General features: G+C 44.9%; 1 protein-coding gene across 1 annotated transcript; it reads right to left on the bottom strand.

Moving 5' to 3' along the window:
* Nucleotides 1-4,789: 4,789 nt before the first annotated feature.
* Nucleotides 4,790-8,218, bottom strand: RPL14 (ribosomal protein L14). The gene is made up of 6 exons (XM_086366046.1): nucleotides 8,183-8,218; nucleotides 7,550-7,651; nucleotides 6,915-7,009; nucleotides 5,491-5,590; nucleotides 5,344-5,397; nucleotides 4,790-5,135 (listed from the first exon to the last, which is right to left on the bottom strand). The coding sequence occupies exons 1-6, from the start codon at nucleotides 8,183-8,185 to the stop codon at nucleotides 4,848-4,850; spliced, it is 642 nt and encodes a 213-aa protein (XP_086222172.1). The 5' UTR covers nucleotides 8,186-8,218; the 3' UTR covers nucleotides 4,790-4,847.
* Between the last annotated feature and the right edge of the window lie 4,395 nt (nucleotides 8,219-12,613).

The raw sequence follows: 12,613 nt of genomic DNA, 5'->3' as shown, positions 1-12,613 counted from the left end.
AGCCTAGAGTCTTAACCACTGGACTGCCAGGGAATTCCTCAATTGGGAGGTTTCTTAGTGGAACATAATCCCCCATGACTACCATACTTTAGGCAAAGCCCCTGGAGAGAAAAGACTGACCCCAAAGATATTAAAATGTTTCCTAACATGGAACTGATGTTGGCTTAAGTGCTGAAACAGAAGTGGATGGTCCAAGGTCCAGAAAAATAAACCAAATATACACTGCTCTGAAGTTTCTGGGATGGAGCTTTCTCATTTTATAATACATCCATTACATGACACACCAGCTTTCTCATTGCATGGTCTAGGACTCTGGAGAGAAATTCACTGAAATCATCCTCTATCAGTAAGAAAACTTGAGAGGGAACACTTCCTTTAATGCTGCATGAATTTGTGCCAACAATGAATACAGCCTTTTAACACAGATTAAGCTGCAGTTTTTGCAGTGGACTTAGAGGTACTGGCTTCAGCGCCAAACTCAGCACTCCTCCAAGAATTCACCTCTCTCATCAATCCACACCCTCCAATGCTCCCAATTTGGGTTTCATTGCACCCTGACTCCATGGTCTGCAGAGCAAACTCCTCCTGTGGGCATGCCTGTTTAATCTCAGGAGGTGGCCTTCCTCTGTGTATTGCCACACAGACTAGCGCTCCCCAATTAACTTGCCCACTAATTCCCCAGATATTGTACAAATGCAGATTCTGATTCAGTAGATGAGGTTCTGCCTTTCTAATGAGCCCCCTGGTCAGGCCAAACATGTTCATCTGTGCACTGTCCTCGCGGTCTGCCTGGACGTAGATTCTCACTTTCTAGAATTTCTAGGCTGGTGCTTCCCTCTTTTCACACCTGATCCTTCCAAATTTATTCTATTCTCCTTCATTAACTCCCCTAACACACTCCTTTGCCATACTCTTTGATGGATGCAAAGCTAAGCACAGGACTGGCCAAGGCATGTCCTGTAATGCCCTTTCATATCTGTTCTGAATGTGGAAATCTGGAAAAACACTCAGCTCACCTGGGACCATGGCTGGAGAATGGCTGATGACCCCTAGCTTCATGCACTGCCCTTTCTGTTTGGAAAAGCAAAAACCTGGAGAGCTAAGAGGAGAAAGAACCACAGTGAGACTAACCCTATCTTGTTTCTCACACTCACCGCCTCTTCCTCCCTCAGTCTCCTCACCACTATCCTAGGAAAGATACTCTTAGGACACTCTGGATGTTCACTGCACCCCCACTAGGGATTCACTGCATGCTGCCACTGCTCCTTTGTACACTCTACAAATTTGCCTGATGAGGATAGAAATTCCTAGAAAGAATCTGAAGCAAGAGTCAAGGACTGCAGAACATTTGACTTTTAAGAAAATCCCTGGCCCACTTTGAATGCATTACTACGTAGTCTGCACTGAATGCTTCTCCTGACCATGGTTGGCCAAGATCCCAAACAAGCTTTTGTAGAGAAAGTAGAGTAATACAGGCCTCTGGACCTCTGCAAGGGCTGCAGAACAAAATGCAAGTGGAGTTCTGACCCCGGGAGGAAAGGGAAAAAGGGAAGCCCGCATCCTGATCTGAACACTCCACCCTGGGAAACAGGTGACTCCAAATGTGACCGGTCCCCACCCTGAGTACCTCGAGTCAGAGGAAGGAGGTCGGGCCGGCCCTTCAGGGCAGAAAGGTCGATTGCTCCTCTCCAGCAGAGGGCTGGGCTCAGGCTCTCGGAGCTTCGGAGGCCTCTGCTCGGCGAGCTCCAGGATGAAGAGGACTGCACCACCAGGGAATGGGATCGCGGAATTCCCGGCAACTTGGTGAGCGCGAGTGCCAGCACCGACCGTAGCAAGGCGGAAGCGCTCCCAACTGGCGCTCTCAGCGCCTCTCTAGGAAGCCCCGAGGCTGGCCTTTCTCCATGGTTCCCCCCAAGCCAGATACCTGATGACTGCACGCGCATTAGCTCCTATCTGTGGCTGCTTACGCCAAGTTGACACTTCGTCAAGGACCGAGATTCCACATTATACTTGTGATGCTTTAAGTTATGGCGCTAACACTTGCTGTGTGCTTAGTCGCTCAGTCCTGTCCAACTCTTTGCGACCCCACGGACTGTAGCCCGCCAGGCTCCTCTGTTCATGCGGATTCTCCAGGCAAGAATACTGGAATGGGTTGCCATGCCTTCCTGCAGGGGATCTTCCTAACCCAAGGATCGAGCACACAATTTTCCACGTTGCAGGCGGATTCTTACCGTCTGAGCCACCAGGGAAGCCCCACACTTGCTAGCAGCAACTTAACCTAATGAATATAGCCCATCTCCCCTGCTTAGTGGCTGATGGTCTGGACTGTGACCTAAAATCATGAAATCTGAGATCTGACTAGGTTCGAATTGTCTTCACTATATGGCCTTGGCAAATTACTAAACTCTTCCTCAGTTTCTAATGAGAATGGAAATAGTTTCAAACTCATAAATTCAACAGATTAACTGAGTCAATTCATAAACTGCAAATTATCACAGAGATACAGGGTGTAATACTATGACATAAGAAATACGTATTTGGTATTTGTGTCCAGTTCTTGACACAAGCTTCTTCTAAAATTCTTGGGGAGTCTCCAGAGTGGTAGGACTGTCTTTTTTGACTGAGATGACCGGTGGCTAGGGTCTCCTAACTTAAGATGGGGATGGGTGGGGGGAGCCTGCTCAGCAGAGGAACCACAACTTCATAGTCATCCATCGTGGGTGACCTGGCCACCACCACCACCACCACCTCCGGAGCTGCCTGGAGCAGAAGGGCTGGGGATCTAACTAATCACCAATAGCCAATGATTTAATCAAACATGCCTACCTAATGAAATTTCATAAAAACTCTAAAGGGAAGGCAGTTCCCAAAATGAACATAAAGGTGCTGGGAGGGTAGCAAGCTAGAGAGGGCATGTAAGTTGTGTGCCCCTTCCCTCACACCTTAACTCCTGCATTTCCATTTGGCTGTTCCGAGTTACCTTTTGTGACAGGCCTGTAACAAATGTTTCCGAGTTCCTTCTCCAGATCTTCTGGAACCAGGGATAGAACCTGCAGGGATAGCCTCCTGCTTGGCAGGCACATTAACACTGAGCCACCTGGGAAGCCTGCAACATGCCTTAGCTCTATTAACAAAGGAGTCATGTGAACTCCAATTACAGCTGCAAGAGGCCTGAGAGCCTTGCAACTGGCATTTGAAGTCAGGGCAAATCCCTCTGGGGCTTCCCTGGTGGCTCAGCTGTAAAGAATCCAGCTGCAATGCAGAAGAGGCAGAAGACACCATGGGTTCAATCCTTGGGTCAGTAAGATCCCCTGAAGGAGGATATGGGAACCCTTTCCAGTATTCATGCCTTGGAGAATCCCATGGACAGAGAAGCCTGGCAGGTTACAGTCCATGGGGTCACAGTCAGACACGACTTAAGTGAATGACCAGGCACACACCCATTCACCTGTGTGGTCTGTGGCTCACCTGGGCAGTTTCTATCAGATGTGCTAAGTAAAAATTCTTAAGGGGGAAATAACTACTTTCAGACAAGCAAAGTGAAAACTGAAAGTGATGTTGCTTAAATGTGTCTGACTCTTTATGACCCCATGGACTGTAACCTATCAGGCTCCTCCAATCATGGGATTCTCCAGGTAAGAATGCTGGCGTGGGTTGCCATTTCCTTCTCCAGGGATCTTCCCGACCCAGGGCTTGAACCTGCGTCTCCTGCATTGCAGGCAGACGCTTTACCATCTGAGACACCAGGAAGCCCAAAATATACATGTCCATGGACCATACAATCCATGGAATTCTCCAGGCCACAACACTGGAGTCGGTAGCCTATCCCTTCTCCAGCAGATCTTCCCAACCCAGGATCGAACTAGAGTCTCCTGCATTGCAGATGGATTCTTCACAAACTGAGCTATCAGGGAAGATTTCAGACAAAAAAGCATTCAGAAATTGTTATACTCATGAATGCTAACTAGAATATACAGTTCTAGGAATACTAGAAGATGCAGTTCATGAACCTCAATACAATTTCATCAGTGCCACTTTGGGCTTTGGACCTTTACAGAGTAAAGAGTACTGCCAAATTTGAAACCACCTGACCTTCCCAACTCTTCTGTCCCATGTTTCAGTCCGTTCAACAGGACACAATGTAAATTTTAGACATCACTCTATTTAAAAAGCACTCTATGGCTTTTTACACACCATCCACCCACCACAGAGCCAACACCTGGCTTCCTAGTCCTGTGGTCTCTGGCAAGTCTTCTACATGCCTGAAATTCATACCCCCCTTCCCCACAACCCCTGTTCTGGGTGGAAGCTGAAGACTCCACTTTAGACAACCCCCCTTGTCCTTGTCAGAAGGACAAGTAACCCAAAATTGCCTGTATTTCCTCCATCACGGCAACTATTACACAGTATCACTTGCCTATTAATGCCACTAAACAAAACTAAGAAATGACTGGGAACTGGAAACTAAGTAACCGACCTATCAAAATATAGTATTTGTTTACCTACAGTGTGTTTTTGTAAGAAAATTTACTCTTGAGCATCAGAAGCATCTGGGATTTTAGTTATTTATGAGATGTATATTTGTACAGGGAAAGAAAATTAACCCAATGGTCTAATTATGATTTCCCTAAGAACATTACTTAGGACTTTGTGTGATGACTTGATAGTATCTAAGTCTGGACAGAGTGGGACTCAGGAATTCCTTCTCCAATGAGGACAGTAACAATCCTACCATCAATCAGCCTCATAAACGCAGCCCCAGCAAGAAGACTTTAATTCACAGATTAAATAATTTGCCAACATGTCAAAAAGAACTTTTATTCTGATTCGAATAGCCTCTTATGCACTCATGCTTTCTTGCCAGATGCCTTTGGAGCAGGTGCTTTCTGGGATGGAGCTTTCTGACCCTTCTGAGTTTTAGGAGGAGGTGCTGCCTTCTGGCCTGCAGCTTTCTGGGCAGGAGCCTTCTGGGCTGGAGCCTTCTTACCCTCAGTGGTGATCTTTTTTGCTGGAACCTTGGCAGCAGCAGCAGCTACTGCAGCTGCCCCCTTAGCAGCAAGGGCTTTCTTGGGAGAAGCTTTCAGGAGAGCTGCCTTTTGAAGTTTCTTAACTTCAATCTTGATTAGTCTGTTCCTCTGAAAAATTTCAATAAAAATGTTCATTATATATGCACACAAAACTCTTACCCATCCTATATGTATGGATATGTAGGTAGGTACAGGAGACCACCCTTATAACATCTAAGACTTCTATGATGTCAACTTTGTGGTCTAGAAACTTAGGCAAACAGAATTACCAGACAAATAAATTCAGGGCTGGAATACAACAATCACAAAAACTTACCATTTTCCTTGCCTTCATGACTTTGTAACGATCAAAATCTGTCATCTTGGCTTTCTGTGTTTAAAAAAAAAAAAGAACTCTGTCAAACCACCTTCTAATCCTCCAAAATCAGAACATGTCCAACTTCAAATAACTCTAAATCATTACCTTCTCTCTGGCTTCAATCTTCTTGGCCCACCTTGTGGCGGCCCACTTTGCATTGATATCTGCCTTCTCCCAGGCTTTCCGGACATACTTCTGGCGGGCACTAGAAAGAAACAAGAACAAAGATTTAAGAAATCAGCTCTGAGGTCACACAGATTCAAGGACAGCTTTTCATCCTCTGAAAAAGCACAAGAAAAGTGCCACAAGAACCCTTGTTTTTTCTACTTCCAGTTGTAGTGTCTCCACAGAAAACAGCACAAGGCACAATGTTATCTTCTACTTGTTCCAACAGTGTTCACTAAGCCAGGATGTCTTATATCCTCAAAACACACAACTTTTTAATAAAAATATGCCAACCACTCCACTTTCTGGGCTTAAAAATCACCTCCAATAATATGCATATATCACTCAAATAGTGGACGAGTAGAAAGCAATTGGAGAAGGCAATGGCACCCCACTCCAGTACTCTTGCCTGGAAAATCCCATGGACGGAGGAGCCTGGTGGGCTGCAGTCCATGGGGTCTCGAAGAGTCGGACACGACTGAGCAACTTCACTTTCATGCACTGGAGAAGGAAATGGCAGCCCACTCCAGTGTTCTTGCCTGGAGAATCCCAGGGACGGGGGAGCCTGGTGGGCTGCCGTCTGTCTCTGGGGTCACATAGAGTCGGACACGACTGAAGTGACTTAGCAGCAGCAGCAGCAAAAAGCAATTTCCTTTTCATAAAGAATAATGTAGTTGTCCCTTATGCCTTGTTTTATCCTGTACAGTAATGCTTAAAGATTTGTGTTCAAATGCCGTAAAATGGAATTGTAACCACTTTGGTATTTGTTTCAAACATCAAAATCCAGTATGCTTAGAAAGTAAACCAGTCATAGCACAGGTTACATTGCAAACAATTGTCACCACACAGCAACACATCGGTTTTTAACTTCCATAACCTACATCATGTCAAGAATCACAGAATGACTGCCTTAATTGCTCATGAATAGCCAGGAAGAGAACCTCTTTGGTGGCTGTCATAAGGAGATGATAAGTTAAATACTAGCCAACACATATGAAAAGTTCAACTGATGATAGTATTTTTTGTTCTAAAGCTAAAATTGACTAACACATGTTCAGGGAACTACACATATAGAAAGTTCTTTGTTGTGCAAATCCTGAAAGAAAGGGGTACAAGAGAAAAAGAATGGGAAATTTGAACAAAGGGAAAGCCAGAGAACCACCGGATCCCAGGGCATTTTAGAAGTAAATAATGTCTGTCTACTTTTACAATGCAAATCTCTCTTCTAAATGGCTCTCACTTTCACACTGCTTACTATATTCTCAAGAGAAAAACAAAACCACCAACAACATTTTTAAATGAAATTAAGCAAATTTTTACTAGTATTAACAAAACTATGGGAGGGGTGATAGTTGGATAGTTACCTGTGTGGGAACTTGAGGATGAAGTCAGTGAGCTGCATGCATTTGAAAGGCATAGCCTGTCTCCTTACTTGAGTGCAAGGTCCATCCACCAAAGCCTAGAAGACATATGATCAATGACCTCAGTATAAAAATGTAACAGTATTCAAAATGCAGATATCCTACATATTAGTCTTTTCAGAATCATCAAATTCTTATATTTAAATGCTTTCTTAAAGGTTAAAAAGATTTAGCAGTAATAGTTAAGCACAGAACCCAACATATAATTTTGTATTTAATATTTCCATTTCCCACAAAAAACTATCTGCTCAATTCCTAAGTTTGTGGTGCTCAATAAGTGACAACAGGAAACAGGGCTTTCTATGGCTTTGTTCCAAACTCGCTTTGAACATAGTGATTTACATCTCGCCTGTTTTAGCTCACCTTTAGTCTAAAACTGCCTAGTTTAAGAGACAGAAGTATTACTCAAACCCAGTAATACAGGTCAATTCAGGCCTCTGCTCTGTAACCCCTATCTGCGCTGGCTGTTTAATTAAAACTACCACCCATAGTACTCCTATCTTAAAAGGGCCGCTGAAACCATTACCATTGTCGTCTACACTGCCATGTGAAGCCGTGACACTTTTCCTTACACTTACCCTGTTCTGATCAATAACATCTACAATCGCGACCAGCTTCCCGGCATGAGGCCCAAAGGAGACGTAGGCCACCCGGCCAACCTCTACGAAGCGCCTGAACACCTAAAATTGGGAGGCGGGAGGAGAGAGAACAGCGAGATTGATTAAAAATACGATCCAGTTTGCCAGTCTTTGCAATTTAATGATAGTGCGGCTAAAAACAGGAAAAAAGAATGTTGAGGAGAACACGCCTAAGTGCCATGGAACAACCAGGATGGACGAAATCCACAGAGGGAACGGTGGCAAGTCAGTCTCCCGCTGGCCTCCCCGTCTACGAAGCCAGCACGGCCAGACCACCATGCCCTGCCCTGCTTCGGCCCCGGCGGGCGGGCTAGGCGACTGGCCGCCGCAACGATACGGCGGAGGCGGCCAGAGCGCGCTCGCGTGGCCCAGCGAGCGCCCGGCCCGGTCCTCCACGCGCTCCTCGGGCGCGCATCCTGAAAGCTCCCAACTCTTGTGTCTTGCCCACCCGGGGAACCTCACTGCACGATACCTAACATCCACTGAGCGCCGCTGCTCGCCTCCGGCCCCCAGCCCAGGCAAAGCTGGAGCGGCATAGGGGTCAGACATGGAGCCCGCACCGGCGATACTCACCATGTTGGCGGCGTTCGGCGAGAAGGAAGAAAGCCCGCCCAACCCTGCGCCTGTGTAGGAGGCCGCCCCGCCCCGGTAGTGAACGAGTCGCCGACGTGGGCACCGATTGGTTGGGACGTATGCACGTATGCGCACACATGCTCACTGGGAAAACATGGCGGAGTCGGCTGGAGCTCGGCTATGCTTTCGCTATTGGGTTTCGTGGGCTTGGCTTAGTCGACGCCGCGCGTGAGCAGCTGTCTCTTAAAACTTCAGGGTGCAGAAGAGCACAGAAGCTGTGCTTTCCTTTGTGACTATTTGCAGTCCTTTCGACTTCATCTTTTAACGTTCTTCCTTTTATTTTTCACTACTCGTCTAAATGTTACTGGTGTCTTAGTACAATTTTTTTTTCCTCTCCGTAAGTGACCCCATTAATTTTATTAACCTTTCTTCTTAAAAGATTCAAACTTTACAGAAAAGTTACAAAACAAGTATAAGTAATTCCCGTAAACATTTCACTTCGAGTTCCCAAATGTTAATATTTTCCTATTGCTTAATTTTTTTGACCCATTTGAGAGGAAACTGCAGACATGATGTTCCTTTACACTTAAATGTGATGTTTTCTAGAAACAAGGGCATGACTTTACATAATCAGTACAATACTCAAATTCAGTAAGTTAATAATAGTCATATATCTGTGTATATATGTGTATGCATATATACACACACACACTTATGTATATACATGTATGTATGTATTATTTTGGCTGTGCCTCAAGGCTTGCAGGATCCTAGTTCCCAGACCAAGGGTCCAGACGCTTGACCCAGAATGAAAGCCCAGAATCCTCACCACTGGATCACCAGGGAATTCCCACCTAATTTATTAATTTGCACTCCTTATTTAACTATCAGCAACTGTTCCATTTATGTTATTCCCAGCAAATGAAAAAGCCTTCCTGGCCTATGATCTTGTGAAGGGTTACAGCCTGCATTTAGTTATGTCTGGTCTTTTAAAAAATTTGTAATAAACCTATCCTTGTCGTTCATATTACTGACATTTAAAAATACAGGCTAGTTGTTCTATAGGTCTCAAGTATATGCTCTGTAATTTCATTTATAGAAAATTCAAATCAGGCAAACTAATCTATGTTAGTAGTCACTTTTACCCCTGGTGCAGGCAGCAGTGGCTTGGAGGGGGAAGCGGGGTTTTTGAGCTGCTGGTGAGTTTCTTCATCTGGGTGTTGGTGGTTACACCAGTGTGTTCAGCTTGTGAACATTCAAATCTCTGCCTTTATGATTTGTGCATTTCTTTCCCCCAAACACGTTTCCTAGCTCTACAACCAGAGAATCTTGATCTGCAGAGGAGCAAGAATTTGCATTTAATAAACAAGCTCCCCAAGTCGTTCACTGAATACTTTGGGAAAGACTTTGGGATTCCCCAGTTATTTTTCTAGAGTTCACTAAATGATTATGTCACACTTGTTTGAAGTACTCCAAAAGTCCATTTTTCACCACATAATCCTGGGGTCCCCAATTCCCTGCAACCAGCACTCACAGCAGGAGGGGAGCAGTTATCCTCCCCGAAACTGGTCCCTGGTGCCAAAAAGACTGGGGACCGCTGACCCAGTCTACAGGATAAAGTCCTAACTCCCCAGCAATTCAAGGCCTCCATAGTCTAATCCTAACCCCTTCCTAAATTTTTTCTGTCTGGGCATTCTGCCTCCTTTACCCCTAACATCGCAATAGGTACAAGTTTCGGGACTTTCCATGTAATCAGCCGCCTCTTCCTAGAATGTGCTCCCCTTCTTTCTTTGAAAAATGACAAGGATAAGACGCCTTCCCAAGCAGCCCCAGGCAGTTTTCAGGTTTTTCAAAGCTCCATTAAAATGCAAGATAAATCTCCAAGCAAGCCTTTCTGCCTCGCGAAAAGGTCAGGGTCGTCCAAGAATGAGCAAGAGCATTTCATACAGTTACACCCTTGAAACAAGAGAAAAGAAAACGCACGCTCCCAGGTCTGGTTGGCTGATTACGTCCCTTCCGGGACACAAAACCGGCTCGTCCAATCACCAGGAGGGAGGGCAACTCGAGGAGGATGCCAGGATCCAAGATGGCGTCATCCGGTAGTTTCCTCAGCCTCTTTCTGCGGGGCCACGCCCCTGCCGTACGCCGTTGCTTCTCGTCCAATCACTGAAAGGCGGATCAAAGCCAGCGCCAGCGAGAAACATGGCGACCGCAGAGCGTGGTAGAGCTCGGGTGTTTCGTGAGCGTGAAGTGTCTTGGAAACTATGTTTCCTTTTAAGCCGCGCGCCCTAGTACCTATTTGTGACAAGAAGTGAACGTTAAAGGCGAGGCGGGCGCCCTGCTTCGGGTTTCAGTTTGAGGCTGAGAGCATAGGAGCACGCTGGTCCTGGATCTAGGCCACGGATTGCGGGGGTGGGCAGCAGCTGACCCCTTCCCCCCAGTTTCCACAATACCCGCGAATGTCAATGTGGCCAGAGCTGTCTACCTGTACAGCTTCAGCTGAGTAAATGTCTCTCGAGTTTTTTATTCCCCTCAGTCATGAGGGATGGAAGTATCAGTTTAGGAGAGGAAAATATTTGGGACTAAAAAGAGGAAAAGAAAATCTAAGTCTGTTCCAAGAAGTGAAGTAAAAGCCACCGAGTACCATGACAACCTTGTTCCTGTACCCTTTCTGGGATATGAACTCATCCCAATTATAGTGAAACTGGCATGGTAGACAGTATGCTTACCTGGCATATTATATTTAGGGATGAAAAATGCATATTACAGTCAAGTGAAAAAACTATACCACCTAACAGTTGAGAATTATGTTGTATTTGGTGGCTTTTCTGAGGACTTAAGATTGGAAGATTGCCTCTCAGATCTCTCTGAGGGACTACTGAAGAGGTAAAGGAGGAGCCAGGATACACAGGAGTTTTGTAGTAACACCTGTGAAGTTCATGAATTTAGTGCTTTTTTATGTGTGGGAAAATGCAAGAGTGTGGGCTGTTTGAAATTATCTCTTTGATAATGGGCTCCCATCGTGTCTCAGACCATGGAGAATCTGCCTGCAATGTGGAAGACCGGGTTCGATCCTTGGGTTGGAAAGATCCTCTGGAGAAGGGAATGGCACCCCTCTCTAGTATTCTTACCTGGAAAATTCTGTGGGTAGAGGAACCTGGTGGGCTGCAAGTCCATGGACTGCAAAGAATTGGACATGACTGAGCAATAATTTAGCTATTATAGCTATAGTGTATTATAGCTGTAGTCCTTCTAGGGCTGTCTAGAAACAATGTGCTGTTCTTTTTTCCGTTGTGATTGCCCTCTGGGTGCATAGTTGGGGTAGTTACAGTAATTGATGGCTGCAACATCCTTTGTTACTGATATAGCAGCATTTTTCATTCACACAACTGTTTAAAATTTTTTCGTGTTTGAACCCTGGAAGCTGAACAAGACAGGATCCAAGCCCCATCAACCTAAGACCACCTGGAATAAACCTGTAGTACAGCAAAGTCAGATCTCTTGATAAAATTATAATGAAGGACACTGCACACCAGAGACGTTATGGGACATATAACTGAGTGAAAGAATGAGGTAGGGTTATAGGATTGTGGGGATATGAAGTTTAGATGAAATGCACATGAAATATTGCTTTGACAAAGCAGAGCAGAATTTTCTAAAGTGATCAACATCAGCCCTAAGACAACAAAACAGACCCATGATCCTGTTTTTATTAAAATGTTGTCCAGAAGCACCCTTTCTGAAGCTTTATCCCTGAAAAGTAAATTGAAATTGTTTCATTCTTACTGATAAAATGTAAAGCACAAGGTTTTCCAGAGGCTTTGATTTTAGACAACAAAGTTTCTCAATGAGAGAGCTGCTGCTGCTGCTAAGTCACTTCAGTCATGTCCAGTGAGAGAGCAGTAGTCACTTAAAGAAGAAAGTTAACATGACTCTTCACAGATGTAGCATTCATTTGCAGAAATATTGTTTTCCTATTTACTTTATTTCTATCTGATTTTCCTGCACAGTGAATAGTCATGCAGATTTTACTTTCTGAGACAGAGCTAATTTTTAATTAACAGAAATGTTGATGATATACAGGAAGATATCCTGAGGGTTTCATCCATGGGGAAGTTTTAAATCTTTGTGTTGCAAAACAGGAGGTAAACTCACAAACCACAGGAAATTACACACCCATGGATGAATAAAATGTCCATCATGAGGAGGACATTGGCCTATTAAATCACAAGAACCTAAGTAGTATCAAATGAAGCTTACTTACTAACCCAGTGGTTCCTCACTTCTGACTTCCAGTTCACAAAGAAACTAACAGGCTCTGAAGTGGGTCAGGACTCTTGGGCTGTAATGCCCAGTTTTGTTTTGTTTTTTAGTACTACAAGTTCCTCCAATACTCCAAATGTCTGGATGGAGTATTTTTGGTCTGTCTGT

Source organism: Bos grunniens, chromosome 22 (genome assembly GCF_055505025.1).
Source record: "Bos grunniens cultivar Pamir isolate PY7600 chromosome 22, Bosgru_T2T1.0, whole genome shotgun sequence".
Classification (NCBI taxonomy): Eukaryota; Metazoa; Chordata; class Mammalia; order Artiodactyla; family Bovidae; genus Bos; species Bos grunniens.
This window is presented reverse-complemented; position numbering and strand designations above follow the sequence as displayed.